Source organism: Carcharodon carcharias, chromosome 2 (genome assembly GCF_017639515.1).
Source record: "Carcharodon carcharias isolate sCarCar2 chromosome 2, sCarCar2.pri, whole genome shotgun sequence".
Classification (NCBI taxonomy): Eukaryota; Metazoa; Chordata; class Chondrichthyes; order Lamniformes; family Lamnidae; genus Carcharodon; species Carcharodon carcharias.
Window position 1 is genome coordinate 188,602,526 of NC_054468.1, and position 27,523 is coordinate 188,630,048.

General features: G+C 44.1%; 1 protein-coding gene across 1 annotated transcript in view; it reads right to left on the minus strand.

Moving 5' to 3' along the window:
* ush2a (Usher syndrome 2A (autosomal recessive, mild)) overlaps positions 1–27,523 on the minus strand; it is a 1,196,697-nt gene that overhangs the window by 947,929 nt on the left and 221,245 nt on the right. The window contains exons 11-12 of the mRNA XM_041207243.1: positions 19,408–19,603; positions 16,777–17,418 (exon numbers count right to left, since the gene is read on the minus strand). Coding sequence (XP_041063177.1) covers positions 16,777–17,418; positions 19,408–19,603 — 838 coding nt within the window. The remainder of the gene's footprint in view (positions 1–16,776; positions 17,419–19,407; positions 19,604–27,523) is intronic.

Below are 27,523 nucleotides of genomic sequence, written 5' to 3' on the forward strand. Positions count from 1 at the left end.
GATTTTTCTTTTCCCACCTATTTCCATTATTTTTAAACCTTTTATGCTCCCCCACTCCCACTAGAGCTATACCTTGACTGCCCTACCATCCATTCTTAATTAGCACATTTGTTTAGATAATATCACCAACTTCAACACCTGTGTTCTTTTGTTCTTTTGTCTGTGACATCTTTTTATGATCTGCTCCTATCACTGCTTGCTTGTCCCTACAACCTCACCACCCCCTCCACTTCTCTCCCCCGACCCAACCTCCCCCCCCCGACCTTAAACCAGCTTATATTTCACCCCTCCCCTTGGATTCACATAGTTCTGTTGAAGGGTCATGAGGACTCGAAACGTCAACTCTTTTCTTCTCCGCCGATGCTGCTAGACATGCTGAGTTTTTCCAGGTAATTCTGTTTTTGTTTTGGATTTCCAGCATCTGCAGTTTTTTGTTTTTATCTCTGTGTTTAATTGACTGCCACTGCTCTTCAAGAAATGCCTTCCTTGAAGAAGTTTTGTTCGTCTCTGCAACAAGATTTCCGTATCTCTCTTTTGCCTTGTTCACCTTCATTGCTTTCCATTTCTATCCTGGTGTTTGACAAGGTGTTTACTAAAACCTGTTTTCACAGCCATATCTCCTTTCTCAGTGACTGTCTCCGTCTCCGACTTACCCCACGTGGATTTCAACTGAAATTCCACCCCACATTTTTCGAACCCACCCAGTATTACAGGTATCTCGGGGACATAAAACGTTTCTCGGACTGCTATTCCCGTCACATTCCGAGATCCACACTCAGTGCCATGCACCGCCATATGAACACACTCGACCTCTCCCTCCAGCAGCACCGCCGTACCCTTTTTCAAAGCTGCGCGTATCCCCAGTTTCATTTTATTCTTCGTCTCATCCGATGCCTCAAGAAGAAACTTTTACTATTTCTCTCAAGTGCTAAGGAACGCAAGCTCCAACACCTCATCAACAGCAACACCCATCTAGGACCCTCCACCCCTGCCTGTCCCTCCGTCCCCACCCCATCTTCCAATCCCAGCCTCAGCCGTGTATTCACTATACCCCCTGACCTTCCCCTCTCCGACGCTGAATGTTCAGTGCTTAGCAAAGAACTTAGTTTCATATCCTTACGCCCTCATCTCAATGAATTTTGGGCTCGGCACGATGCTGAACTCTTCTTCCGCCGTCTTCGTCTCCGGGCTCACTTCTTTGGGCAGGAGTCCTCTCCCGGTTCAACGGATCCTTTTACCCACCTCCAATATTCTCCCTTCCTCTGGACCCCTCCCTCTGGATTCTTATCTACTCTTGATCTTTTCATTGAGAACTGTCGGCGCGACATTAGTCGTCTCAATTTCTCTGCTCTTCTCACCCATTCTACTCTCTCTCTCTCTGAAATTACTGCACTCCGTTCTCTCAGGTCCAACCCTGACACTGTCATCAAACCCGCTGACAAGGGTGGTGCTGTTGTTGTCTGGCACACTGGCCTCTACCTCGCAGAGGCTGAGCGTCAACTCGCAGACATTTCCTCCTACCTCTCTCTGGACCATGACCCCACCACTGAACATCAAGCCATTGTTTCCAGGACGGTCACTGACCTCATCTCCTCTGGGGATCTTCCTCCCACAGCTTCCAACCTGATAGTCGCCCAACCTCAGATGGCCCACTTCTACCTCCTACCCAAAATCCACAAACAGAACTGTCCCGGTAGACCGATCGTGTCAGCCTGTTCCTGCCCCACGGAACTCATTTCTCGTTATCTTGACTCCCTTCTCTCTTCCCTTGTCCAGTCCTTTCCCATCTACATCTGTGTTTCCTCTGACACCTTGTGTCACATCAACAATTTCCAGTTCCCTGGCCCCAACCGCTTCCTCTTCAACATGGAGGTCCAATCCCTCTACACCTCCATCCCCCACCAGGATGGTCTGAGGGCCCTTAGCTTCTTCCTCGAACAGAGGCCCGAACAATCCCCATCCACCACTACTCTCCTCCATCTGGCTGAAATTGTTCTCACACTGAACAATTTCTCCTTCAACTCCTCTCACTTCCTCCAAATAAAAGGTGTGGCTATGAGTACCCATATGGGCCCCAGCTATGCCTGTCTCTTTATGGGGTATGTGGAACATTCCTTGTTCCAGTCCTACTCTGGCCCCCTTCCACAACTCTTTCTCCGGTACATCGGTGATTACTTCGGTGCTGCTTTATGCTCTCGGGAGTTGGAAAAATTTATTAATTTTGCTTCCAATCTCCACCCCTCCATCATTTTCACATGGTCCATCTCTGACACCTCCCTTCCCTTCCTTGACCTCTCTGACTCAATTTCTGGTGATAGACTGTCCACCAATATCCATTACAAGCCTACCGACTCCCACAGATACCTTGACTACAGCTCCTCACACCCCACTTCCTGTAAGGACTCCATCCCATTCTCTCAGTTCCTTCACCTCCGTCGCATCTTTTCCGATGATGCTACCTTCAAAAACAGTTCCTCTGACATGTCCTCCTTCTTCCTTAACCGAGGTTTTGCACCCACAGTCGTTGACAGGGCCCTCAACCGTGTCCAGCCCATCTCCCACGCAACTGCCCTCACGCCTTCTCCTCCCTCCCAGAAACATGATATGGTCCCCCTTGTCCTCACTTATCACCCCACCAGCCTCTGCATTCAAAGGATCATCCTCCGTCATTTCCGCCAACTCCAGTATGATGCCACCATCAAACACATCTTCCCTTTACCCCCCTTGTCGGCATTCCGTAAGGATCGTTCCCTCTGGGACACCCTGGTCCACTCCTCCATCACCCCCTACTCCTTAACCCCCAACTATGGCACCTCCCCATGCCGACACAAAATATGTAACACCTGCCCCTTCACTTCCTCTCTGCTCACCGTCCAAGGGCCCAAACACTCCTTTCAAGTGAAGCAGCATTTCACTTGCATTTCCCCCAACTTAGTCTACTGTATTCGTTGCTCCCAATGCGGTCTCCTCTACATTGGAGACACCAAATGTAAACTGGGCGACCGCTTTGCAGAACACATGCGGTCTGTCTGCAAGAATGACCCAAACCTCCCTGTTGCTTGCCATTTTAACACTCCACCCTGCTCTCTTGCCCACATGTCTGTCCTTGGCTTGCTGCATTGTTCCAGTGAAGCCCAACACAAACTGGAGGAACAGCACCTCATCTTCTGACTAGGCACTTTACAGCCTTCCGGACTGAATATTGAATTCAACAACTTTAGGTCTTGAACTCCCTCCTCCATCCCCACTCCCTTTCTGTTTCTTCCCCCTTCCTTTTGTTTTTTCCAATAATTTATATAGATTTTTCTTTTCCCACCTATTTCCATTATGTTTAAACCTTTTATGCTCCCCCACCCCCACTAGAGCTATACCTTGAGTGCTCTACCATCCATTCTTAATTAGCACATTTGTTTAGATAATATCACCAACTTCAACACCTGTGTTCTTTTGTTCTTTTGTCTGTGACATCTTTTGATGATCTGCTCCTATCACTGCTTGCTTGTCCCTACAACCTCACCACCTCCCTCCACTTCTCTCCCCCCACCCAACCGCTCACCCACACCCCCCCCCACCCCACCTTAAACCAGCTTATATTTGACCCCTCTCCTTGGATTCACATAGTTCTGTTGAAGGGTCAAGAGGACTCGAAACGTCAACTCTTTTCTTCTCCGCCGATGCTGCCAGACCTGCTGAGTTTTTCCAGGTAATTCTGTTTTTGTTATGTCCACAATTGTGCCTTTTCAACTAAGCAGAAGCTTAGGGAACAGTCATTCCCAATTCATCCCCCAGGGCAATGCCTTGACCAATCAGAGTCGATCTGCCCAGTTTGAACTTGAACAAAGCTGGGCAGTTAGCTGTTCCATGCTGTATTCTTCATAGCATTGGCTCCACCAATCAGAGTCTACTTTTCCACCAATCAGCGCTCTCTTCGCATGCAGCATAAATTGTTGTTCCCCCGTCATGGTAGGAAAGTTCTTGTGAGCTATCCTATGAGTGCAAGACGAAAAGCTTTGATAATGTGTCTCTTTTTTCAGCAATTTGAATTCAGTTAAATGAAAAGCAACTGGAAATAAAAACTAGTATCAGTAAATGTGACTGTGAAACTACTGGATTGTAATAAAAACTCAACTAGTTCACAATGCCCTTTAAGGAGGGAAACCTGTCTTTACCTGGCCTGATCTATATGTGACTCCAGTCCTACAGCAACATGCTCTCTCAACTGTTTCTGGAGTGGTCCAGTAAGTTGCTCAATTCTATGAGACCACAATGCAGCAGCTCAAGAAGGTCCAGCATGGCCTCATCCATTATGGGCAATAAATGATGGCCTTGCCAGTGACGCCGGCATCTCATGAATGAATGTCGGGATGTTCATTTTGCAGAACTTGCAAAACACACCAATCTTGATAACCTAAAAAAAACTTTAGAACCTAAAACTAACAGTAGCCCATGGGCCAGAATTATTACAGTTAGTTGCAAACAAGTGACAATGCAAGTGTGACTGGTTCAATAAATGATGGGTCTGCACAAAATCTCACCATGTTTAAGGAAACTTAAAATCTAAAATCAACAACAGATGTACAAAATAAATCAGGAAAGGAGTTAAACCATAGGCTAAATTTTGATCTCAGCTGCCTGATTGATAATCTAGCAAGGTGATTCACGTCAATGTTCCTGCTAAGCTGCGCAACAGGCACTGATCCATGCCAACAAACGCAAGTGTGCAGCTGCACAAAAATATTTTAAAAGGCTGCACACTGAAAAAAACTGACCGCATACAACTAAATTTTAAAGAGAACATTGATTCACATGTCCATTTTGTCATGACTTTATAAGGTGGCTAGTTTTAAACTATGTTTGTTTATTCAAGATGAAGTAGTGGAGAGAAACATGTGACTTTATCCAAAGTCTGCCCGGAGGCACGACCATGTGACCTGGTTACCACGGGAACAGGGACCCAGGTCAAAACCTATTGAAAAGTGCCAGTTTTAACACCTGGACACACAAGGAGAAGGCAACTGTTCTTGCTGCTTGCAGAGTCACAGACTCTCAGAGGCAGTCAGACCAAGAGTTTTGGGGAAGACAACCCACAACAGATGCAGCTAAGCAGAAGAAAAGGACTGTTTTTGGATAATCACTGAGTGGAATGCTGGTAAGGATGGAACCCATATTTGAGGAAACAAAGATTGTGATGAGTTAAAGACCACAGATTCACCACCGGGTAGCTTACAATAGGAATTCCATTTGATTATGCTCAAAGGGTGGAGTGAGGGGGACTTTGTTTAAAAGGACTCTGGAAGATTCACCTGGTGAAGCAGGTAGAAGAGATCCTTTGAAAGCAGGGAGAGCTTTGGACCTTAATCACAAGCCGACATTTCTGAGCAGAGTGAGGTGTAATATATACAGGTGGTGCGGGATTTTTGGTTGTATTAAGAAATTAATTGTGAATATGTTTTCTGTAGTTTAGTGTATTAGTTGCCTACTAAGTAACATTTAGTTTCGGCTGATTTTAGTTTGTTTGTTAAAGTAAAAATCTTAAAATGTGAAATCGTCAGGCATGTTTTTGGCGGGGTGGGGGGCGGGTGGTGACTAAAATAGGATGGGTGCTAACCACACCACCTTACTGCCCAGCCTTGAGTTCACCCCCATAATACAGGGGGTGAGCTGGTGCCGAAATTGGCAGCCTGCTCATCTTATTCAAATAAATCATCAAAGGTCAAGTGAGCTCGTTAACAAGCCAATTGACCCCGATAATATGCTGCCCATGCCATAACAGACTTGGCGTGGGCAGTCAGGTGGAAGTGGGCAGATTGTCTTTTTAAGAAACTTTTAAAAGGGCGGAGAGGAAGGGAGGGTACTATCTTCTGGGGGTGCCCTTTGTACATCGTGTGGGGGCAGCTCCCCCCCCAAGATAGTACCCCATTTTTCACCTTATCCAACTGCTCTATAAAACGCACCACCCTCACCCTCCCCCTGATTCCTCCTTAATCTGCCCAAACCCTCATTGCCCAAGACCCTGGATTTATCTGGCTTCGTGATCCATGAGCCTTCTTCTAAGGCCTGCTTGCTGGCCCAACTGTGTCCACTGATGTGTGCTTGGCACTGCTGGGACTGCTAAGGCTGCCAGTCATTCCAATTGGTCACCAGCTTCCGAGGGTGGGCCTTCTTTCCCAGTGAGGGGCAGAACTCTATTGTCAGACAATTTAGCGCATTATGGCTGGAGGGCGGGCTGGCATCCAGCAAGTTAGTTCTATGGTGACTTTGCTTCCATGGTCAGGGGGGTTGGTGAGCCATTCACCCCTATCCCTGCCCCCGTAATATGCTACCCCTTGTGTAATCCTTTGTGTAGCTTTGTGTAGATCGCTGGGGAACTCATGTCACTTTTTAAAAGTTATCGGTTTGCCCAGGAATTATAACAATTTATAAGGAAGGAAGTGGTAGAGGCACCTAATTGGATCATCTTGGTGAGAAAGGAATCCATGAGCTCCTCAAACTTGTTGTTGGAGGTGAGAGTGAAGGAGACAAGGGAGAGGAGTTTAAGAAGACAGCTTGCAGTAGAGCAAAGAAACCATGGGTTACTTTTGCATTGAAGGATGATCCTGGAATAGTGCCCAGCTTTCACAGTTGAGGCAGGACCTGATGGCGCTTTATGTGGTCCAGCCAGATCTGGTGGTGCTTAGTAATTGCTTAGCAATAACCTGCTCGCTGACGCCCAGTTTGGGTTCCACCAGGGCCACTCATCTCCTGACCTCATTACAGTCTTCATTCAAACATGGACAAAACAGCTGAACTCCTGAGGTAAGATGAGATTGACTGCCTTTGACATTAAGGCTGCATTTGACCGAGTGTGGCATCAAGAAGCCCTAGCAAAACTGGGGTCAACAGGAATCAAGAGGAAAACTCTCCACTGGTTGGAGTCATATTTAGCACAAAGGAAGATGGTTGTGGTTGTTGGAGGTCAGTCATCTCAGATCCAGGACATCACCACAGGAGTTCCTCAGGGTAGTGTCCTAGGCCCAACCATCTTCAGCTGCTTCATCAATGACCTTCATTTCCTCATAAGGTCAGAAGTGGGGATGTTCGCTAATGATTCCACAATGTTCAGCACCATTCTCAACTGCTCAGATACTGAAGCAGTCCATGTCCAAATGCAGCAAGATCTGGGCAATATCGAGGCTTGGGCTGACAAGTGGCAAGTAATATTCACTGCACACAAGTGCCAGGCAATGACCATATGCAACAAGAGAGAATCTAACCATCACCCCTTGACAGTCAATTGCATCACCATCACTGAATCATCCATGATCAACATCCATTGACCAGAAACAGAATTGGACTAGCCATATGAATGCTGTGGCTACAAGAGCAGGTCAGAGGTTAGGAATCCTGCGATGTGTAATTCAACTCCTGACTCCCCAAAGCCTGTCCACCATCTATGAGGCATAAGTCAGGAGTGTGATGGAATACTCCCCACTTGCCTGGATAAGTGCAGCTCCCACAACACTTAAGAAACTTGACACCATCCAGGACAAAGCAGCCCACTTGATTAGCACCACATCCACAAATGTTCACTCCCTCCATCACCAACACACAGTAACAGCAATTTGTACAATCTACAAGATGCACTGCGGGAATTCACCAAGGGTCCTTAGACAGAAACTTCCAAACCCACGACCACTACCATCTAGAAGGACAACAGCAGCAGATAGATGGAAATACCATCACCTGGAAGTTCCCCTCCAAGTCACTCACCATCCTTACTTGGAAACATATCGCTGTTCCTTCGCTGTTGCTGGGTCAAAATTCTGGAAGTCCCTTTCTAGCAGCACTGTAAATATAACTACGCCACATGGAATGCAATGGTTCAAGAAGACAGCTCACCACCACCTTCTCAAGGGCAACCAGGGATGGGCAATAAATGTTGGCCCAGCCAGCGAGACCCACATCCCCTAAATGAATAATAAAAATGAATAAATTTGCAGCACTGGCAAAGCAATGTACATGTATCATTGGCATCCTGCACCAGGGGGATGCATGCAATCCAGTGAAGTCGCATGGTCACTCGAACTGCTTCACTCTGGCAAGACAGAACAAAATGTAGTCAGCTGTCAATGATCAGGGCATCAATGACATTCCTCATGCAACAGTGGATCATGAACTGCAGGACATTGCTAATATTCCAGCTCTAGCCTGGAAGGGAGCAAACGGCTAAAAGTTAATTGACATTCTCAACTTCATAACCACTGCTAATGTGGTCCTTGTCCTTCACTGAGGCCACAGGTGTGGCTGCAGCAGGTAGCAATTTTCAGTGAGTATGTTGTTACTGAAGCACAGATATCACATACCTTGTACCTTGTTGAGGTTGAGGTAGGAGAACTGTTTTTTGAACACCCTGGAAGATTATGACCTCCTGCTAAGATCTCCTCTCCACCTCCTCTTCCTCTTCCTGCTTCCAGCAACTTGTCCTGTATTGTGTAGCCTCAGTTCATTTTCCAAGCCATGCTATATTCCATGAGTGTACTAGTGTTTCCATGTGTGGGAGCAACTGGTTCATAGAGGAGCAGAAAACACTCTGTGCACCTACCACACCTCTCCTTACAGTCTTTAGCAATTTTAAACAGCTATAGAAAGCACCAAGGACTGGTAAAATAGAAGCAACAGCTAGGAGAAATCAAGCAGCAACCTGTAATTAGTTGAAGATCCCTTTAAAAAGTGCTGGTTGAAGTGAAGTCAGGGAGGGAGCGGGTGGGTGGTTGGGTGAGTTTGGTGTGATGGGGGTCCTTCCGTCCTCCCTCTGCACAGAGTGTGAAGCCAGGAGTTTGATGAATGAGGGAGCTTTAAGGGTTAATTTCTCTCTAAAGTCCAGCTTTTTTAAAATTTAGCAATTAACTAAAAATTACTGTTTAATTTAACTTGATTCCAGTTTTAAACAGGGATGTACAAGTTCTCTGAGAGCAGCTTAAGCTAGTTAATTAGCTAGCTAGCTTAAACTGGTGTCTGAGTTTTAGCAGAGCTTGACTCTTCATTGTTTCTCGACTCATCATTGTTTCTCAAAAAGTATAACTACAGGGGCATCCAAGTGCTGCGTGAGTGCACAGGTTGTGAAGCCAGGAGTTTGGTGAGTGAGCAAATTTAGTGAAGTGGGGAACCAAATATAAATTAAGAAAAATAAATTTTATTAACACAATAAAGATGGTGGGTTGGGTGATGTGTCACAGGTGCAGCATGTGGGAGCTCCTGGATGTCACTGCAATCTATGACAAGAACATCTGTAGTAAGTATCTTTTTTTTTTATTCGTTCATGGGATGTGGGTGCTGCTGGCTAGGTCAGCTTTTATTACCCATCCCTAACTGCCCTTGATCAGATTCAACCACATTGCTGTGGGTCTGGAGTCATATGTGGGCCAGGCCAGGTCAGGTCAGGTCAGCAGATTTCCTTTCCTAAAGGATATTAGTGAACCAGTTGGGTTTTTCTGACAATCGGCAATGGTTTTGTGGTCATCTTCAGACTTCTAATTCCAGGTTGTTATTGAATTCAAATTTCACCACCTGCCATTTGGACCCAGGCCCCCAGAGCATTACCCTGGTTCTCTAGAATACTAATCCAGTGACAATATCACTATGCCACCGCCTCCATCTCCCAGCTTGAAGAGCTTCAGCTTAGAGTTGATGAGCTGGAGGCCAAGCTGCAGACATCGCAATGCATCAGTGAGGGGAGGGAATTACTGGAACACTTTGTTTCAGAAGGCAGTTATGCCCCTTAGCTTAGCGTCATTCGATTTGGTCAATGGTCAGGGACAGGAGGGTATGACTGAGAAATAAGCAGGTGAGGGGATTGAGAAGGTGGGATTGGAAGAACCTCAGCCCTTGCAATTGAGCAACAAGTTTTAAGTTCTTGCAGCTTGTATGGACAAGAGTGAGGGCTGTAGTGTGGATGAGCATGCTGACCCTGGTACAGGAAGCTATTCAAGTGGGGGAAGTTAAAAGGAATGTAGTGGTAGTAGGGGAAGTATAGTCAAGGGGATAACCACTGTTCTCTGCAGCCAAGAGCGAGAATCCAGAAGGCTGTATTGCCTGCCCGGTGCCAGGGTTCAGGATATCTGCCCAAGGCTGGAGAGGAACTTGCAGTGGGAGGAGAAGGGTCCAGTTGTCATAGTCCCATTGGTACCAAAGACATATGTAAGACTAGGGAAGAGGTTCTGCATTGAAAGTAAGAGGAGGTTAGCACTAAATTAAAACACAGAACATCAGCGGTGATAATTTCTGGATTATTACCTGAGTCAGTGCGAATTTGTGTTGGATAAATAAGGTTAGAGAGATGAACGCATGGTTCAAAGACTGGTGTGGGAGAAGTGGGTTCCGGTTTGTGGGACATTGGAACCATTACTGGGGAAAGTGGAAACTGTACCATTGGGACAAACTTCACCTGAACCATGCTGGGGCCAGTGTTTTAGTGTCATATGACTAGGGAAGTAGAGAGGGCTTTAAACTAAGTAGAGGGGGGAAGGGATTATGTAGGGGAAGGTTGAGTAAATTAAAGGGAAATGACAAGGCCATAGATCAAGGTCGCAGTAAAGTTAATGATAATCAAAGCATGGCAGGAAGGGATAGTAATTGCAAATTTACAAGTTTGCCAGCGGATAGGGCCAGTGTTTATAAAAACAGAAAAAAAAACTAAATTAAGGGCTCTGTATCTGAATGCCTGCAGCATTCACAATAAAACAGATAAATTGTCAACTCAAATAGAAATTCATATATACATGACATAATAGCCACAATTCTGTCGTGCTCCATGGAGACCAATTTGGGAGCTGAAAATCCAAGGGTATGGGATATTCAGGAAGGACAGGAAGCTGAAGGAAAGTGGTGGGGTAGTTCTGTTTATTAAAGAGGGCATTAATACTATAGTGAGAGATGACCTCAGTTCTAAAGATCAAGACATAGAATCAGTTTGAGTGGAACTAAGAAACAGAAAGGGAAAGAAAACATTGGCGGAAATTGATTATAGGCTGCCAAACTGCAGTGGTAATGTAAATCACAGTATAAATCAGGAAATTAGAGGTGCGTATAACAAGGGTAATACATTAATCATGTGGGATTTCAATCTACAAATAGACTGAGTAAACCTAATTAGTACTAATGTTGTAGAGGACGAATTCTTGCATCGTGTGCAAGATGGTTTTCTCAAACCGTACACTGAGGAACCAACTTAGGAACAGGTTACTTTAGATCTAGTATTGTGCAATGATTAATAATCTTGTTGTAAAGAAGCCTTTAGGAAAGAGTGACCATAATATGATGGAATTTTACATTGTTTGAATGAGATATAGTTCAATCAGAGACTAGGGTCTTAAATCTAAACAAAGGAAACTATGAGGGGCAAATTGAATATGGTAGATTGGGAAACTATGTGAAAAGGTATGAAGGTAGTCAGGCAATGGCTAACATTTGATGAACAAATAAATAGTTCACAACAAAAATACATTTCTTTGAGCACAAAAACCCTGCAAGGAAAGTGTTCCAACCATGGTTAATTAAATAATTCAAGGATTGCGTTAGATCAAAGGAAGAAGTGTTTAAAGTTGCCAAAAAATGGTAAGCCTGAGAACTGGGAGCATTTTAGAATTCTGCAAAGGAGGACCAAGATCAAGATTAAGAAAGGGAAAAAAGAGTATGAGAGTAAACTAACAAGAAACATAAAAAGCAACTGTAAAAGCTTCTATGTAAAATGAAAAAGATTAGCAAAAACAAATGTGGGTCCATTACAAGAGGAGTCAGGAGAATTTATAATGGAGAATAAGGAAATGGCAGGGAAACTAAACAAATACTTTAGGCTGAATCATCCCAGATTTGCATTAAGTGTGGTAGCAGGCGAGAAAAAGAACGTTTTATCTGTTGGCTGCAATGGTGGCTTTTCATGTTGTATCATCCCAATCTCACCTCATTAATCATGCATCCCCGGGAAACGTGCTGTTTTGATGGCAGGTGGGCTCTTATTTGCCTGCCACACCGTCACCTTGCTGCTTCCTCATGCCAGGTAGCAGATTTAAAGTGCAGCTGCGTGCACACCTCTCAGTGGTTCCTGTCCAGGACTGCAGCACAGAAGGCATGAACCCAAAAGGCAAGAAGGCTGCAATCCTCTTATTCAGTGACGCATCCTTGGAATGCCTTTTGGATGCCATGGAGGCCTGCTGTGATGTCCTCTACACCCGCTCTGGCTGCAGAAGGTCCAACAACATTACCACTAGGCTTGGTTGGCGATGGCAGTGGTGATCAGTGCCAATGCTGCACAGAAGAGGTTGGCCATCCAATGCAGAAAGAGGATAAATGATCTCATCCATGCCATCAGGGTAAGGCAACCATCTCATCACTCTAAACTCACATACTCACGCCCATCACACATTCACTGGCATTTCACTCACTGCCAGCTCAAGGGACATCGCCACTCACTCTCTCACACACACACCCTCACATCTCCATCTGGCCCATCTCCTGTGGATATTGCCTCCTCAGCCTTCACCATCTTGAGGCCACTTACACAGATCAACTTGTGCCCCCACACTCACCCTAGGATACCTCCACTTTCCCAAGCAAGCCCTAGCTCTGCAGCCATTGAAAAGCCACCCCCACTTTATGACTGGTCTGTTAGGTAGAAACCTGCCCATGAGGCCCCCCTAAAAGTGATGTGGTGCTGTTTGCGAAGCCTAGCACTGATGACTGTGAGCACAGCCTGAAGCAAAATCGGCAAACAAACCTCAAAGTCCCAAGCAAAGTGCAGCCTGCCAGGTGCACGTCACTTATATACAGTTGTGAAACATGTCAGTGTGCACTCACATTGACGTGCTCGGATGATCCAACCTGCAGTGATGATTCTGGAAAGCTGGGCTTGTAATGATATGCAGATGTATTACAATGAAGTTCCCGACATCTGACCGCAGGAAACATGGCCTGCCATTGATGGGCACAGCATACGAAGGCAAACTGGTTTCACAACGTTGCGAAACTGATTTTTGGCCTTCTTGCCATGTTGTCTGCTCACGTTGCCAAACAAGCCCACCAAAAACGGGCATGGAACATTCTGCCCTTTGTGTCTGTCTTCACAAAGGAAAATACTAAAAACCTCCCAGAAATAATTGAGAATCAAGGGACTAGTGTAAAAGAGGAACTGCAGGATATTAAAATTATTTTTTAAAAAAAGTAACAGATTAATTAATGGGACTTAAAGTAAATAAATCCCCTGGATCTGATGATCTACATCCCAGAGTGTTGAAAGAGGTGGCTGAGGAGATAGATGCATTGGTGGTCATTTTCCAAAATTTTATTGACTCTGGAGTGGTTCCTGAATATTGGAAGGTGGCGAATGTAACCCCACTATTTAAGAAAGGAAGGAGAGAGAAAACAAGGAACTACAGACCTGTTAGCCTGACAACAGTAGAAGGGAAAATGCTAGAATCTATAATAAGGGATGGGCTAACAGGACACTTAGAAAATAATGTTAAGATTGGGCAGATTCAACATGGATTTATGAAAGGGAAATTAGATGTAACAAACCTGTTTGAGTTTTTTGAGGATGTAACTAGCATAATAGATAAGGAGTAACCAGTGGATGTGGTATATTTAGATTTTCAGAAAGCTTCTGAAAAAGTCCCACATAAAAGGTTAGTAAAACAAATTAGAGCACATGAGATTGAGGGAAAATATACTGACATGGCTTGAGAGCTGGTTAACGGTCAAAAAAAAGAGTAGAAATAAACGGGTCATTTTCAGGTTGGCCGGCTGTGACTAATAGGGTACTGCAAGGATCAGTGATTGGGCCTCAACTATTCACAATCTACATCAGTGATTTGTTTGTGGGAATTAAACTTAATACTTCCAAGTTTGCAGATGACATAAAACTAGGTGGAAATGTGAGTTGTGAGGAGGATGCAAAGAGGCTTCAAAGGGAATGGAGAGGCTAAGCGAGTGGGCAAAATTTGACAGATGGAATACAATATGGAGAAATGTGAGGTTATCCATTTTGGTAGGTAAAACAGAAATACGGAATATTTCTTCAATGGTGAGAGGCTGGGAAGTGTTGAACTTTCAAAGGACTTGGGTGTCCTTGTTCGTGAGTCACTGAAAGCTAACATACAGGTACAACAAGCAATTAAGAAGTCAAATGGTTTTATGGCCTTTATTACAAAAGGATTTGAGTATAGGAGTAAGGGTGTCTTACTGCAATTATATAGAGCCTTGGTGAAATCACACCTTGAGTTTTGGTCTCCTTACCGAAGGAAAGATATACTTGCCAAAGTGGAGGCGCAACAAAGATTCACTAAATTAATTCCTGGGTTGGAGGGATTGTCCTATAAAGAACGATTAAGTAGACTGGGCTTTTATTCTCTGGAGTTTAAAAGAATGAGAGATGATCTGATTCAAACATAAATTCTTCCAGGTCTTGATAGGGTAGATGCAGGAAAGATGTTTCCCCTTGCTGGGATGTCTAGAACTAGGGATGACAGACACTCTCCCAACATCATCTAGTGTGATTTCACACCTGATCGGGTTGGGTGTGCACCCGCCACGAGGAGTAAAATTCTACCCTTTGATTCTGCTAACCGTGAAGGGTTATGAAGTATCCTCCTCAAATCTGGCTGCCCTCAGAAATTTGTCACAATCCTCCACCTACTCCACGATGACTTGCAAGCCGTGATCTTCACCAATGGAACCACCACAGACCCTATCTCAGTGGAAACTGTGGTCAAACAAGGCTGTATCATTGCACCAATCCTCTTCTCCACCTTCTTTGCTGCAATGCTGCATTTCGCCTCCAGAAAATTACCCACATTCATGGGAATAATTTACAGAACAAAGGAAAAACAGTTTCAACTATGCTGCTTTTATCCTTAAATCAAAACCACTCCAACTTCAGGCATTAAGCTCCAGCATGTAGATGATGCTTGTGTGTGCACTCACTCAGAAACTGAGCTCCAGGTCATTGTTGACTCCTCCGAAACACATGAGAAAATGGCCTTTCACTAAATACCTGGAAAACTAAAGTCCTCTTTCAATGAGCTCCCACAGCACAACACCTCCTCCCATGTCGATTAAGGTGATACCCTGGAAAATGTGGACTATTTTCCATATCTTGGGAGACTTCTGTCAATGAAGGCAGACATAGATGATAGAATTCATCATCACCTCCAATGTGCCAGCTGAGCCTTCAGCCCACTGAGGAAAAGAGTATTTGAGCACCAGGATCTCAAACTCCAACCTAAGGCCATGGTTTACTGCACAACAGTGATCCCTGTGCTCCTACATGCTTCAGAGACTTGAACAAGCTACAGGCAGGCACGTCAGAGCATTGGGGAGGTACCACCAGCGGGATCATAAGATCCTCCAAATCTGGTTGGAAGAAAGTTGGTCCAACAGCAGCATCTTCTCTCGAGTCAACATGTCCAGCATCAAGGCACTAGTCACTCAAAACCAGCTCCACTAGGCAGGGAATATTGTTTCTGTACCTGACATCAGACTCCCAAAGCAACTGCTTTATTCAGGCAAGGGACTCCTAGGAGGACAGCAGAAACATTTTAGGGATGTCCTCAAAGCATCCTTGAGGCAGCCAAACATTCCCATCAACTGAGAGTTCCTGGCTTGTGGATTTCCAAATGGAGAAAGTTATTTGGGAAAGGCACTAAACGATCACAAGGCTTCATTGGGAACATGTAGAAGTGAAGTCGAGTCAGAGAAGTCAGAGAGAATGCATAATCCCCCAAACAACTTGTCTGCTGGACCCTCTTGTGGCAGTCTGCAGATCGCCCATTGGGCTTATCAGCCATCGCAGAACTCATCGAACCAGAGTGCAAGCCAGTCTCTCTCGATTCCAAGAGAATGCCTAAGTAGGTATTACTTGCCCTAAAAGTATGCACACGCACTGCAGACACCATTTCCTACACTAAATGGCACCCAACAGGGCCTTACCAATCTGAATTATGTGCCCAACAGAATCATAGTATCATACAGCAGAGAAAGAGACCACTGTGCCCATAGTGTCTGTGCCAGCTCTTTGATAGGGCTGTTTAATTAATCCCCCTCCCCTTACCTATAGTCCTGTAAATCTTTTTCCCTTCAAGTATTTATCCATTTTGCTTTTGGCTAGCTTTACAATTGACTTGTTGCACAGTTACAATTTGCCACTATTAACAAACAGTAGATTGTTTAGCCTGCAAATGTTTGCTTTTACAAATGCTTGACCCAAGTGTAAGTCAAACAGAACACTCCAGAATTGCACCAAAACTGAATGCTCATGAATTCTCCCAAATATCTGGATTCATTTGATATGCCAGCTGGCTGTGATTGGATCCTAATGAAGGAACTTTGTATATTTAAACTTCATTGCAAAGTTTAACGTAGGTCAAAAGGGCAGCAATTATAAAATACACTTTAGCGTTTTCATTCAAGTTACACTTGTTATGTTTGCTATCTTGCAGCCATCTCTAAACAAAAATTATATATTCAGGATCGTACAAAAACAACCAGGAAATGATGTTCTACTTTGAACAGCAAAGAAGATTTGGAACCATGATCGATTTTTAAATTCTTAATCCAAGAACAATTAAGATAATTATTGTGTCCACAGTCTGAAAAACTGCAACAAAACCTGCACAAAACGGGTACTGATTCTAGTTCTACACTAGCTAAGGTACTAGAATTTCCCACTCGGTACATCAGGTCTTGCATTCAATGTGTTTATTTTTTTATCAGCAAGTGAATTATCTATCATGCTGTATTCACACTTACCTGGCCTGCATTGGTCGCACTGTTTTTCATGGCGATTCAGCTGGCAAATACACTGACCATTGCTTTGGTCACAAACAGTTCCTTCCACGGTCCCTGCAGGATCACAGTTGCACCACTGACAGCCGTCAAAGTTGGATGAACTAAGGTTGAAAGTATGAGGAACACATTGATCGCAATGTAGGCCTGTAACATTTGTTTTACAAAGACACTGTCCTGTGGATTTGTCACAATCCGTTGATCTATTTATTGTACCTGCTGTGTCACAATTGCAAGGGAAGCAGGCCAAGGAGTTACTTGAACATAGACCATAATATCCATCCAGGCAAATGTCACACCACTGTCCTCCAACATTAGGTTTACAAACACACTGACCTGTTTTAGAATCACATATGGTTTCAAGGACTGACCCCGCTGAGTCACACTCACAAGGTTTGCAGCCACCAGCATCTAAACCATAGAAGTTATCCATGCAAGTGTCACATTGAAATCCTCTGATGTTTGCCTTACAGTAACACTCTCCACTGTATGGGTTACAGAATTGGTTCTCAGAACCATTGATATTACAGTTGCATGATTCACATCCATCTGAATTTGAACTGTTCAATAGTTTGAAACCAAAGTTGCAGCATTCACATATTATTCCTGAAAGAAGTTTAAAACACAAAATAATAAACTTAAGATCTGAGAAAAATAAGAACTGGAAATCAATTTTTATTAATACTTGCTCATATGTGCACTTTAATTATTTTAGAAATTGCTAATATTCAAATACTATTGCAGATATTCTTAAATATATATTTTTAAAATGTAGTAACAATTAATTTATGAACATTTCAGGATTAATTTTGGAACTAAATAACAAAAAAAAACAACAGTAAAAAATACAGAAATCCTATTTTTAGGGTAGTTTCCTTTGCATCTGATTAACATTACCTTCAGTTACTACAGACATCCAACAAGTTAAATATATTTCCATTAGCTCAAAAAATGCAAATATCTGTTATACTTGAAAACATGGTATGTGAAATAATATATTACAGTGGAATAAAAATGCAGTAAAAAGTTCAGCAGGAAGCAACTGCTTGCACTATGATTGATGACTTACCTAAGGCATAACATTTAATTTCAGTAAGAAAAATAAAAGTACCAGCAACACTACAAATTTTAAAGTAACTGTATTGTGAAAAGAGTTATGACTCATTCCAAACTATTAAAATCAGTCTAGAGGGATTCACCTCATCATTTCTAAAAATATACATAGCACTTATTTGAATTTGTCATGCATGTTCATGACAGCTAATCTGTCTCCAGTGTTACTGAGCAAAGCCTACAGGGCATCGCGTTCAGTTTCTTACAGGGTTAACAAGAAAGTAGGGAGAGGTTTCCAGATCCATTAGGCATTTAAGGCACAATCTCTACCTGTCACTTTTTATTCTAGATAAGTGACCTACTTTACAAATTTCTTTGTATTGAATAATTCATTTACAACACAATTGTACAACCATATTAACTGTAGTAAAAATCAACCTCTTGTGCACTACTCTTGTACCACATGCTTCAAAACGTAATGATGTTATGAAGTTCCTTTTGTGCATAACAAGGAAACAACAATGATGATAATAGAGATAAAATGGATATAAGATTTTTAAACAGCAATGTATCATCCAGAACGCAATTCAGCCATTACTTGCTTTATCATATTCTATTTCTGAAGTTCAGCTGGATAACAAAGATAAAAATAAATAATAGCAATAAAGGTTTTGTTTCCCAGCTAAGCAGAAAATGTTATCAAATATCCTTCAACATCAAAATTGATCACATTGCATAAGACTTTTTCACATCTCTTCTGTGTTGCTTAAAGCTGTTCATTACAATCCACATTAGCTTTAATCAGGGTCCATTTTAGAAGCAGCTAACTGCTATGCAAATGAAATGTTAAATTTTTTTTGATCCATATGTATGGACTGGGACATGTTCTGCTACAATGCAAAGCACACTTTATCAGGAATGCTCCCTGCATAATATTCCCATACATCAAAATTTCAAAGCGCATTATACACACAATGTATTTTGAGCACTTGATAAATTTTGCCCTATGTAGCTGTTACTACCTTCAAGTAAGTTGCAGGTAACAAATTGCTTTAATCAAATCTAATTTCTGAAAATACCAGTGGGAACCACAAAACATAAAAGCAAATATCACAAAAACATGATAAATAACAAAGAATATGGTAGTTTGTTATAATCAACCTGGCAGCAAATTGCAAAATTAAAATTATCTGGCCCTTGATAACTAACCACATATATATGATCTTTGAAGTAATGATCAGTCTCTTGCATTTTATAAGAATTGTTCAAAGGCATACAATAACAGAATGAAAAATATTTACCATAAAGTAGTTCATTGTATGCAAACGCTTTGAAGAAATACTTTAAACTGGACTTTAACAGCAACTATTAAGTTGGCTTGTGTGCTCAGAATATATTAGACAATTATAACCTTGTACATGTGTCTAAAATGTTTTGCAAGCATTTGTTTAATATCTTCATAAAAATGGCTATGACTGACAGACTTCGGGTCAAATTCATAACCAGCAGGTTATGATACACAAAATCTTATATTTCACCTACCGATAACATTTGCTTTGCACTTGCATTGACCTGAATTTTGGTGACAGGTAATATCTCCATTCACTGTCCCAGAGGTATTACAGTTACAAGGACTGCAGCCATCAGGGTCTGAGAAGCGCAGATTATAGAATCCATCCTGGCACTGATTACACTGTCTGCCAGACACGCGTCTCTTGCATTTACACTGGCCTCCAATCTAAAGAGATTAAAAATATGCTGGGATGAGTGGAAGCAGATGATGGCTACAATGATTTGTTTTGCTATATTTCTAACAAAAATGTCAGCCAGAAAGGAGAATAGAGAGAAAGTGGAATGAACAATAGGAAGAGAAAGACCAATGAGAGAGGAGAAAAACCATGCATGAAAAAGGAAAGGTATTTCAACACATGGAAATAGAAACAAGAAAATGGTAAACTAAGAAACTGAACACATAAATAAGGAAGATATATACTCAAGAAATGTAAACCTAAATAATGAATGAAATATAAGGACAACTTTTAACTAATATTTCATTAATGTGACTATAAGAAATTGGTCTGTAATTTTTTTATTCTTTTTCTTCATTTAATTAAATCTTTATTTCACTATCGATTTACTATTGCAGCAGGTAGACTGAAACAACAAATATTTTGTAAGTCTTTGATGCTGTTAGTACAATACTTTGTTAAAGCAATATAAAGAAAGCAACAATTTACAAACTCGTAGAGTAAATCTTGACTTTTTGTGATAGTGTAAAATGGGTGATACCAGATCAGCAGCTCAATTTACATCTCTCTTGATTTTTATTTCTATTGAAGCCAATGAAAATAAAAATCAAGAGAGATGTCGAATGTCAAAAGTTTATTTTTGATCTCGCATCATAACTTGACGCAGTGAACAGATTAAATTCTGTACACACAACATAATATACCAATTTTAAAAAATGTAACTCCTGCCATGTTGAACAGAGCAACAAAAAACTATAAGATACCGGTATCTCATGTTTCTTAAAGTCATCTACTAAGCAGGCTAAGTTCTACTAAACAATGTTAACGCCATGCTTGTGCTCTTCATGAACAATAAGATCTTGGTTACATTTCTTGGCACTGGTTTTATCACCTTGTTATGGCAAGTAGGAAGTCTGTGAACTCAGTCAATGATATCCCTTAATGATGTTAAAAACCAAATTGTTAGAGTGGTTTTCTCCTTCCATTAATCTGCAAGTTTCAGCAATGTTTTTATAGGTTGGATTTGTAAGTTGTACGAAAATTCCATGTCTTGCAAGAAGAATACTAATGTCAACTGGCTGACTGAACCTATGAATTAGGAACTTCTTTTTTTAAATTCATGGTGTAAGTTTATCTGGATCACATACGTTACTGAATGAAGATATTTCCTTACAGTGTCAGAAACTGTAATGGTGTGAGGTGATGCATTTGGGCAGAAGGGATAGGGAGATGCAAGAGACTTAATGGCACAATTCTAAAGAGTGTGCAGGAGCAGAGGGACCTGGGTGCACATGTACATCGATCTTTGAAGGTCGCATGACACATTGAGAGAGTGGTTAGCAAAGCATATGGGATTTTAGGCTTCATAAATAGAGGCATTGAGTACAAAAGCAGGGGAGTCATGCTGAATCTTTATAAAGCTTTGGTTAAGCCACAACTAGAGTATTATGTCCAGTTCTGGTCACCACACTTTAGGAAGGATGTGAGGCTCCTTGACAGCGTGCAGAAGAGGTTTATCAGAATGGTTCCAGGATTGAGGGATTTTAGTTACAGGGTTAGGTTGGAATACCTTGGAGCAAAGGAGATTGAGGGAAGATTTGATATAAATGTACAGGTTTGGATAATGTAAACAAGGAAAAACTGTTCCCATTAGCACATAGCACAAAGACGAGGAGGCAAGACGAGGTTTTGGGCAAGAGATGCAGGAGGAATGTGAGGAAGAACCTTTGTAGAAGTGAGTGGTCGTGACATGGAACTTGCTGTCCATGAAATTCCAAGAAGCAGAAACAATCAATGATTTCAAAAGGTAATTGGATGGGCAGTTGAAAGAAATAAGCCTGCAGGACTTCGGGGATTGGCAGGGGAATAGAACTGACTGGATTGCTCTGTGGAGAACAGGCAAGGACTCGATAGTCCAAAGAGCCTCCTTCTAAGATATAGGTGACTTCATGGGTGGAATTTTCCATGTCTGCTGGTGTTGGGTGTGCTCGATGGTGTGAGCAGACAATATGGTGAAAAGGCCAGGAATCGGTTTCATGACATCTTGAAAACAGTTTGCGATCATCCACTCAGCCCATCGAATGGCGGGCTTCGTTTCCCGCAATCGGACATTGGGAATATCATTGTAATACATCTATATATCATTTATATATATCTATATACATCATCCCCACCCCCAATCTGCTGGATCGTCCACCCACTCAATCACACTGACATGTTTCACAACAGCATATATAAGGCGTGCACTTGGCGGGCTGCACTTTGAGGGGAATTTAGAGGTGAGTGCACAGTAATATTGAGCAGCGCTCACCCGGGTCGCCTTTTGGACTTTAAGGATGAGGTGCATTGGGGGGATGGGGCAAGGGCTGCCCTGCGGTTGAGGGGACTTGGGGGTGGGGGCAAAGGCTGCCTGAGATTGAGGCAACTTGTGGGGGGGGGGGGGGGGAGTGCGCAAGGGCTGCCCTGCAGTTGAAGGTGCTGCACAAGCACGTGTGGGGCAAGGGGGGAGGGAGCAGCCATGCATTAGGGAAACCTTGTATTTAGTGACCATTCCTCTGCAGCTGAGACAGTTCAGACACAGCCAGATTGACATGTGTGGAGTCGGACTTTTAGCTAATCTGCCCACTCAATCAATGAAGAGGCATGAAAGTGCTTACTCCTCGGGCACAGACTGAAAACTAATGAGCGTTTTAGTCGACTGCAGAACAGTTGGACAACTACGCAGGTTAAAGCTGGCCATGGAGCAGTCACTGCTGGAGGTGCTCACAGCTCCTTGCAATGTCATCATCCTGGTTTGGACCAGTCTCCCCCATGGTTCAAGCTAACAGTGCAGCCTTGCAGTGCAGGTTAGGAGAATGCCTGCACCTGAGCTGAGAGTACAGCATGCAGTCCAATCAGCAAAGTTGCCGTCGATCAATCAAGTACAGTGGGATGGAGATGGGTGAGGTTTCGGGCAGCCATGCCATGCACTAAGCTCTGGCCATCCAAATGGTGGCCAGTACCCTCCAGAATGCGTTAATGGGCCTTCAGAGTTAACCAAGAGAGGTTCTTTGTACATCCATGCTAACCCATGCGTCTCTCTCTTTCATTCTGCAGGAGGAGTACATCAGCAGCATGGAGCCCGGTGAACTAGCTGTATGCCTCGTGGCGTATAGACAGCGAAGACGACAGAGAAGAGAGCGGCAGAGGCCGGCTGTGCAGGGGAAGGAGCAGCACCTTCTGGAAGAAGGAGCGCCTGGGGCTCCTGCACACACGGCTGAAGAGCCACAGCGAGCCATCGCAGGCCGGTGCCTAGCAACACCCTGGGTCAATAGATGCCGCCTTTCATTCCTGCAGATGACCAAGAACCAATGTCGGCAAAGACTACACGTGTCTGAGGAACTGTTCGGTCACATCTGCCAGCTGCTGCAGGATTTGGGGACATGCAGTGGCTGTGAAAGTGACAGCGGTGCTCAATATTTACACTAGTGACTCCACAGGTGACCTCTGTTAGATATCGCAAGCCTCCACCCATAAGTGCCACCATCGCGAGGGCACACAACTTGGTGCATTTCGCTTGGGACCAGGACAGCGAGGATGCAAGAGCGATTGATTTATCCAGGTCTTAGGTTTCCACAGGTGCAGAGTACCATTGACTATACTCACGTGGCGCTCAGATCTCTGTTGCAACAAGTGGTCAACTATGTTAACCGCAAGGGCTTCCATTCGCTGAATGTGCAGCTGGTGTGCGACCACCACAAATGGATCCTGCAGATCTGCACATGGATTCCAGAGAGTATGTACAACTCCTACATTCTCAGTCAGCCACAGATCCCTGACATCTTCCATGGTCCACAGAGGCTGCAAGTATGGCCCCTCAGGAACAAGGGCTACCCGCAGAGGACACGGCCAATGACACACGTGCGGCAGCCTCAGACTACAGCAGAGTGAAGATACAACAAGGTTCATGCTGCAACTTGCAACTAAGTGGTGCAAACCATCAGGATGCTGAAAATGAGGTTCCAGTGCCTGGACTGTTCTGGTGGAGCCCTGCAATACAGTCCGCAGAGGGTGTCATGCATCGTTGTCGTCTGCTGTGCCCTTTACAGCCTGGTGCTGCAATGGGGAGAGATGCTGGCTGAGGAGGAGATGGAGGAGCTGGAAGTCTCCTCCAATGATGTCAATGGTGATGAGGGTGAGGGGGTCCTCTAAGGCGATGACAATGGCGATGAGGCCCTTGCACTGGCCAGAGGCGGCAGGTGCTGGGAAGGCCTCATAGTTACTAGATTTGTGGAGGATGATGACGAATTGCAGTGAGGAGACATCATAAATCCTCACATTGCATCTGTGAACATTTGACTCCAGTCTGGCATATGACAACGCAGATACCCACTGTGATAACTCTCCTGACATGAAGGCACAGTGGAGGCCCTAATAGTCGCTCAGTTGCAGGAGGATGATGACGACATGCAGTGAGGACACTCCATAGATCTTCACACAGCTTCTCAGAATGTCTGACTCCTGTCTGACTGAGGGCTGCTCACTTGTGCTCTGTGATACAGTCATATCATGGAGACGCAGCCATGAAACTTTAAAAGCACCTGATCCTTTGTCAACCTTCAGCACCTGGCCCCTTCAGGAGCATAGTGTCACTGGTCACAGGTGCTGAAGTGATGGGGGCCAAGCCCACCTTAAAGATGCTGAGAGCACACAGAGAAAATGACAGAATTCAATGACTCCTTCCCACAACATCCTGGCAGCAATGACAAGCACCATCAAGGTGCAGGCATCACTAAAGTGTCCAGGAAGCATGAAGCTGGACCATCACTTTGGTCTGAAGGCTGCACAAAGTACAGGGAAAAGGCCCTGGACTGAGACACCTGCCTTTTATCTTGTGCAGAAAGGTTTCACATCTGAGTGACATGAACACTGCTTATCACAACAAGGAGCCATAGGCAGGGAGACATTGTTAAGAGTTTATTTACAATAGTGAACATTATGTACAAGCGAGTAACACCGTTGCCCAGGCTGTGCAACTACATCTTCTCAACTTTCCTAAACCTGCTGGTGCTCCTTGCACATCCACAGCAGAGGTAGTGACAACCTGCTGACTGCTACAGCCTGCCTGTGATGACCTTGATGGGCATGCTCTGGAGAAGTGAGACCTGGAGGGCCCCAACCTGCTTACAGGGTCCTGCTGTGTGGCAATGGCACCCTCCTCAGCCTGTGGAGCTGGAGCTGCTGGGGTCACAGGAAGAGAAGGTTTAGATGGGCTGAACAGTGCTGGAGTCACCTGGGAGATGGCATCAGTGTGTGCACCTGCTGATCCTCCTCCCTATGGGTGCCCAAGGGCCCCTGGCTGCCTCCTTGAGGAAAAGGAGAAGGTGGAGTGAGATTGAGCTACCCTAGACTCCTCTCATGTACACACTGTTGGAGTCCAACTATGGCTTCAGAAATGGAATTCAGCCCACGCAGCAGTGCAGGAGCGTTGTCTTGGATCAAGGACTCCATGGTAGCTACCATCCTACCAGTGTTGACCTTGATGCATTGGCATGCTGGCGCTATCACCCCAGCCAGAAGGCAGACGGTCTTCCCCATTGTGCCTTGCAATCTGAGAAGTGCAGCAGACATCCCTTCCTGATTCTCCGGAGCTTACTTTTGCATCCCTAGCAACTAATCCATAACTGAGCCCAGAGGCTCATCATCTGATTCGGACTCAGCAAATCTTAGGCCTCCAGCAGTCCTCGGAATGCCAGGGACCAAGGAAGACCCTGCCACTGCCTGCTGTGGATCAGACAGTGTAATGCGATCAACAGATTGTGATCCCGAGGCTACTCTAAAGCTAAGTCCCACTGAGGTGTGTGTCTCTGTGCTGGCGGAGGGTGTGGGTGGGTGCTGTGATGGGTCTTCAATGAGGGTGCCTTCAGATTCCTCTTCAGAGGTTTCTTCAGGGCTTGATTGGAGGCACTGGAGCGTGGACTTTGTCAGCTGTTTGGCAGATGTGCGTGAGAAATCAAGGAGGGATAATTAGTGCATGGCAGTGGCCTGTGAAAAGGACATCTTACTCACAGCATGCTTGTCTGATGGATGTTGCACTGCTGGAACTTCACTTGGTAGAACACCGCCAACCTCAATGTCAGCACAGGAATGGTCCATATCCTCGCCGGCCAGCTGGATGGTTCTGTTTTCAAGTCCATGAGGGCCTTTATTTCAGGCATTCTTCCACCAGTCTGTGACCTCTCCCTCTTGTTTTGTGCCAGCTTGTCCTACATGAATAGAGATGGAGAGAGTGTAAGCAGAATGCCTGCCAGGCCAGGTGATAAGTATGCCTGGCATGTGTGGGTGGTGAGTAGTCCCATGGATGGGATGAGGACAATTAAGATGTGTGTGAGAGAATGGTGATGTCCCTTGAACTAGGAGTGAATGAGGTCCCTGTGGATGTGTGATGAGTTTGAGAGTGTGAGAGTTGAGAGTGATGAGAAGAGTGACTTACCTTGGTGGAACAGAGAAGCTCATTCATCCTCTTTCTTCACTGGTTGGCTGTCCTCTTTCGCAGGGCAGTGGTGCTGACCACTGCTGCTAATGCCTCCCAAGCTAGATTGGTGATGCCGCTGCCCCTCCTGCGGCCAGAGTAGGGGTAGAGGACATCTCCGTGGGCCTCCACAGCATCCAAAAGGCCCTCAAGGGATGTCTCACTAAACTGGGGGTCTGCAGTCTTTTTGCTTTTGGGACCATCCTGTCTTTTATGAAGCAGTCCTGGGCTAGAAGCACAGAGGTGTGCACGTGGCTGCACTTTAAGTATGGCGCCCAGTGTGATGAAGCGGCGAGGTGATGGCCTGCTTGCCATCAAAATGGCATATTTCCCGGGAATGTATAATTAATGCGGTGGGTTTGGGACGATACAACGTGAGAAGCCGCCATTGTAGCCAGCGGGTAAAATGTAATTTTCCCTGCCTGCTACCGCACTTAGTGCAAACCTGGGACAATTCCGCCCACCTTCTAAGAAGGTGATACCAAGATAGTGTCCATCTGGAACAGATTTTAGACTTAAAAAAACTTTGGAATGATGGAAAACAGTAAAGATGGCCACTGTAAAATTCTGTCACTGGGAAGGATCCATGATAGGCAATGCACCTTTTAAAGACAAGACAATAAGATGGTGGCCATAGTATATGCGTGATCAAGGTACACGATAAAAGGTTACCGTTCAGAATGGGATTTGTGCAAAAACAAAGTAAAACTTCAATTTTAGTCATTTCATAACAATTTTAAGTTGACACTATCAATTGCTCATTTCATTTACATCCAAATCACATTTAATCCCTAAATTTAATCCCTGATTTCTGTTGTTAGCTGATCTCAGCCAGCCATGAAGCATTACAATTTATCTCAAGTCTCTGGGTTGTCAGGAGGATTCCCTCTCCTGATTCCAATGTAATGACTCTTGTTGGAAATGGACATGTGTAAACATCAAGAAAAAGCAAAATTGCCTTGTCAATGATGCCGCTTGCATTTGAATAGTTTTGCATCACTGTTAAGACTCATGCATAAATAATGAATACTTTGGTTAAGTACTGAAGAATGATTGGCAGCTAGTAAATCAATGCTTTCAGGAGAAGAAGTAAGCAGAGAGAGAAAAAAGAAGAAACTTAGAAATTACTGTATCCTTACTTTTGCCTGCCATTTTAGGCTGCAGGCTTGTACTAATAATTGAGGCAACCTCCTGAGGAAACACATGGGCTTCAAGAATTCATGCAATTGGGATCCTACATCAATAAGATCCCAATTACATTTTAACCCAAACCTGAACAGGGAACTCACTGCAGCCTCCACAAAATGTGAAAGCAGGTCAGCAGCTGCAGAGAAGGATGAAGAGATCCAAAAGGTAGGTCAGAAACTTTCTGGGTCAAACAAGGAATGTCACAGCTTCC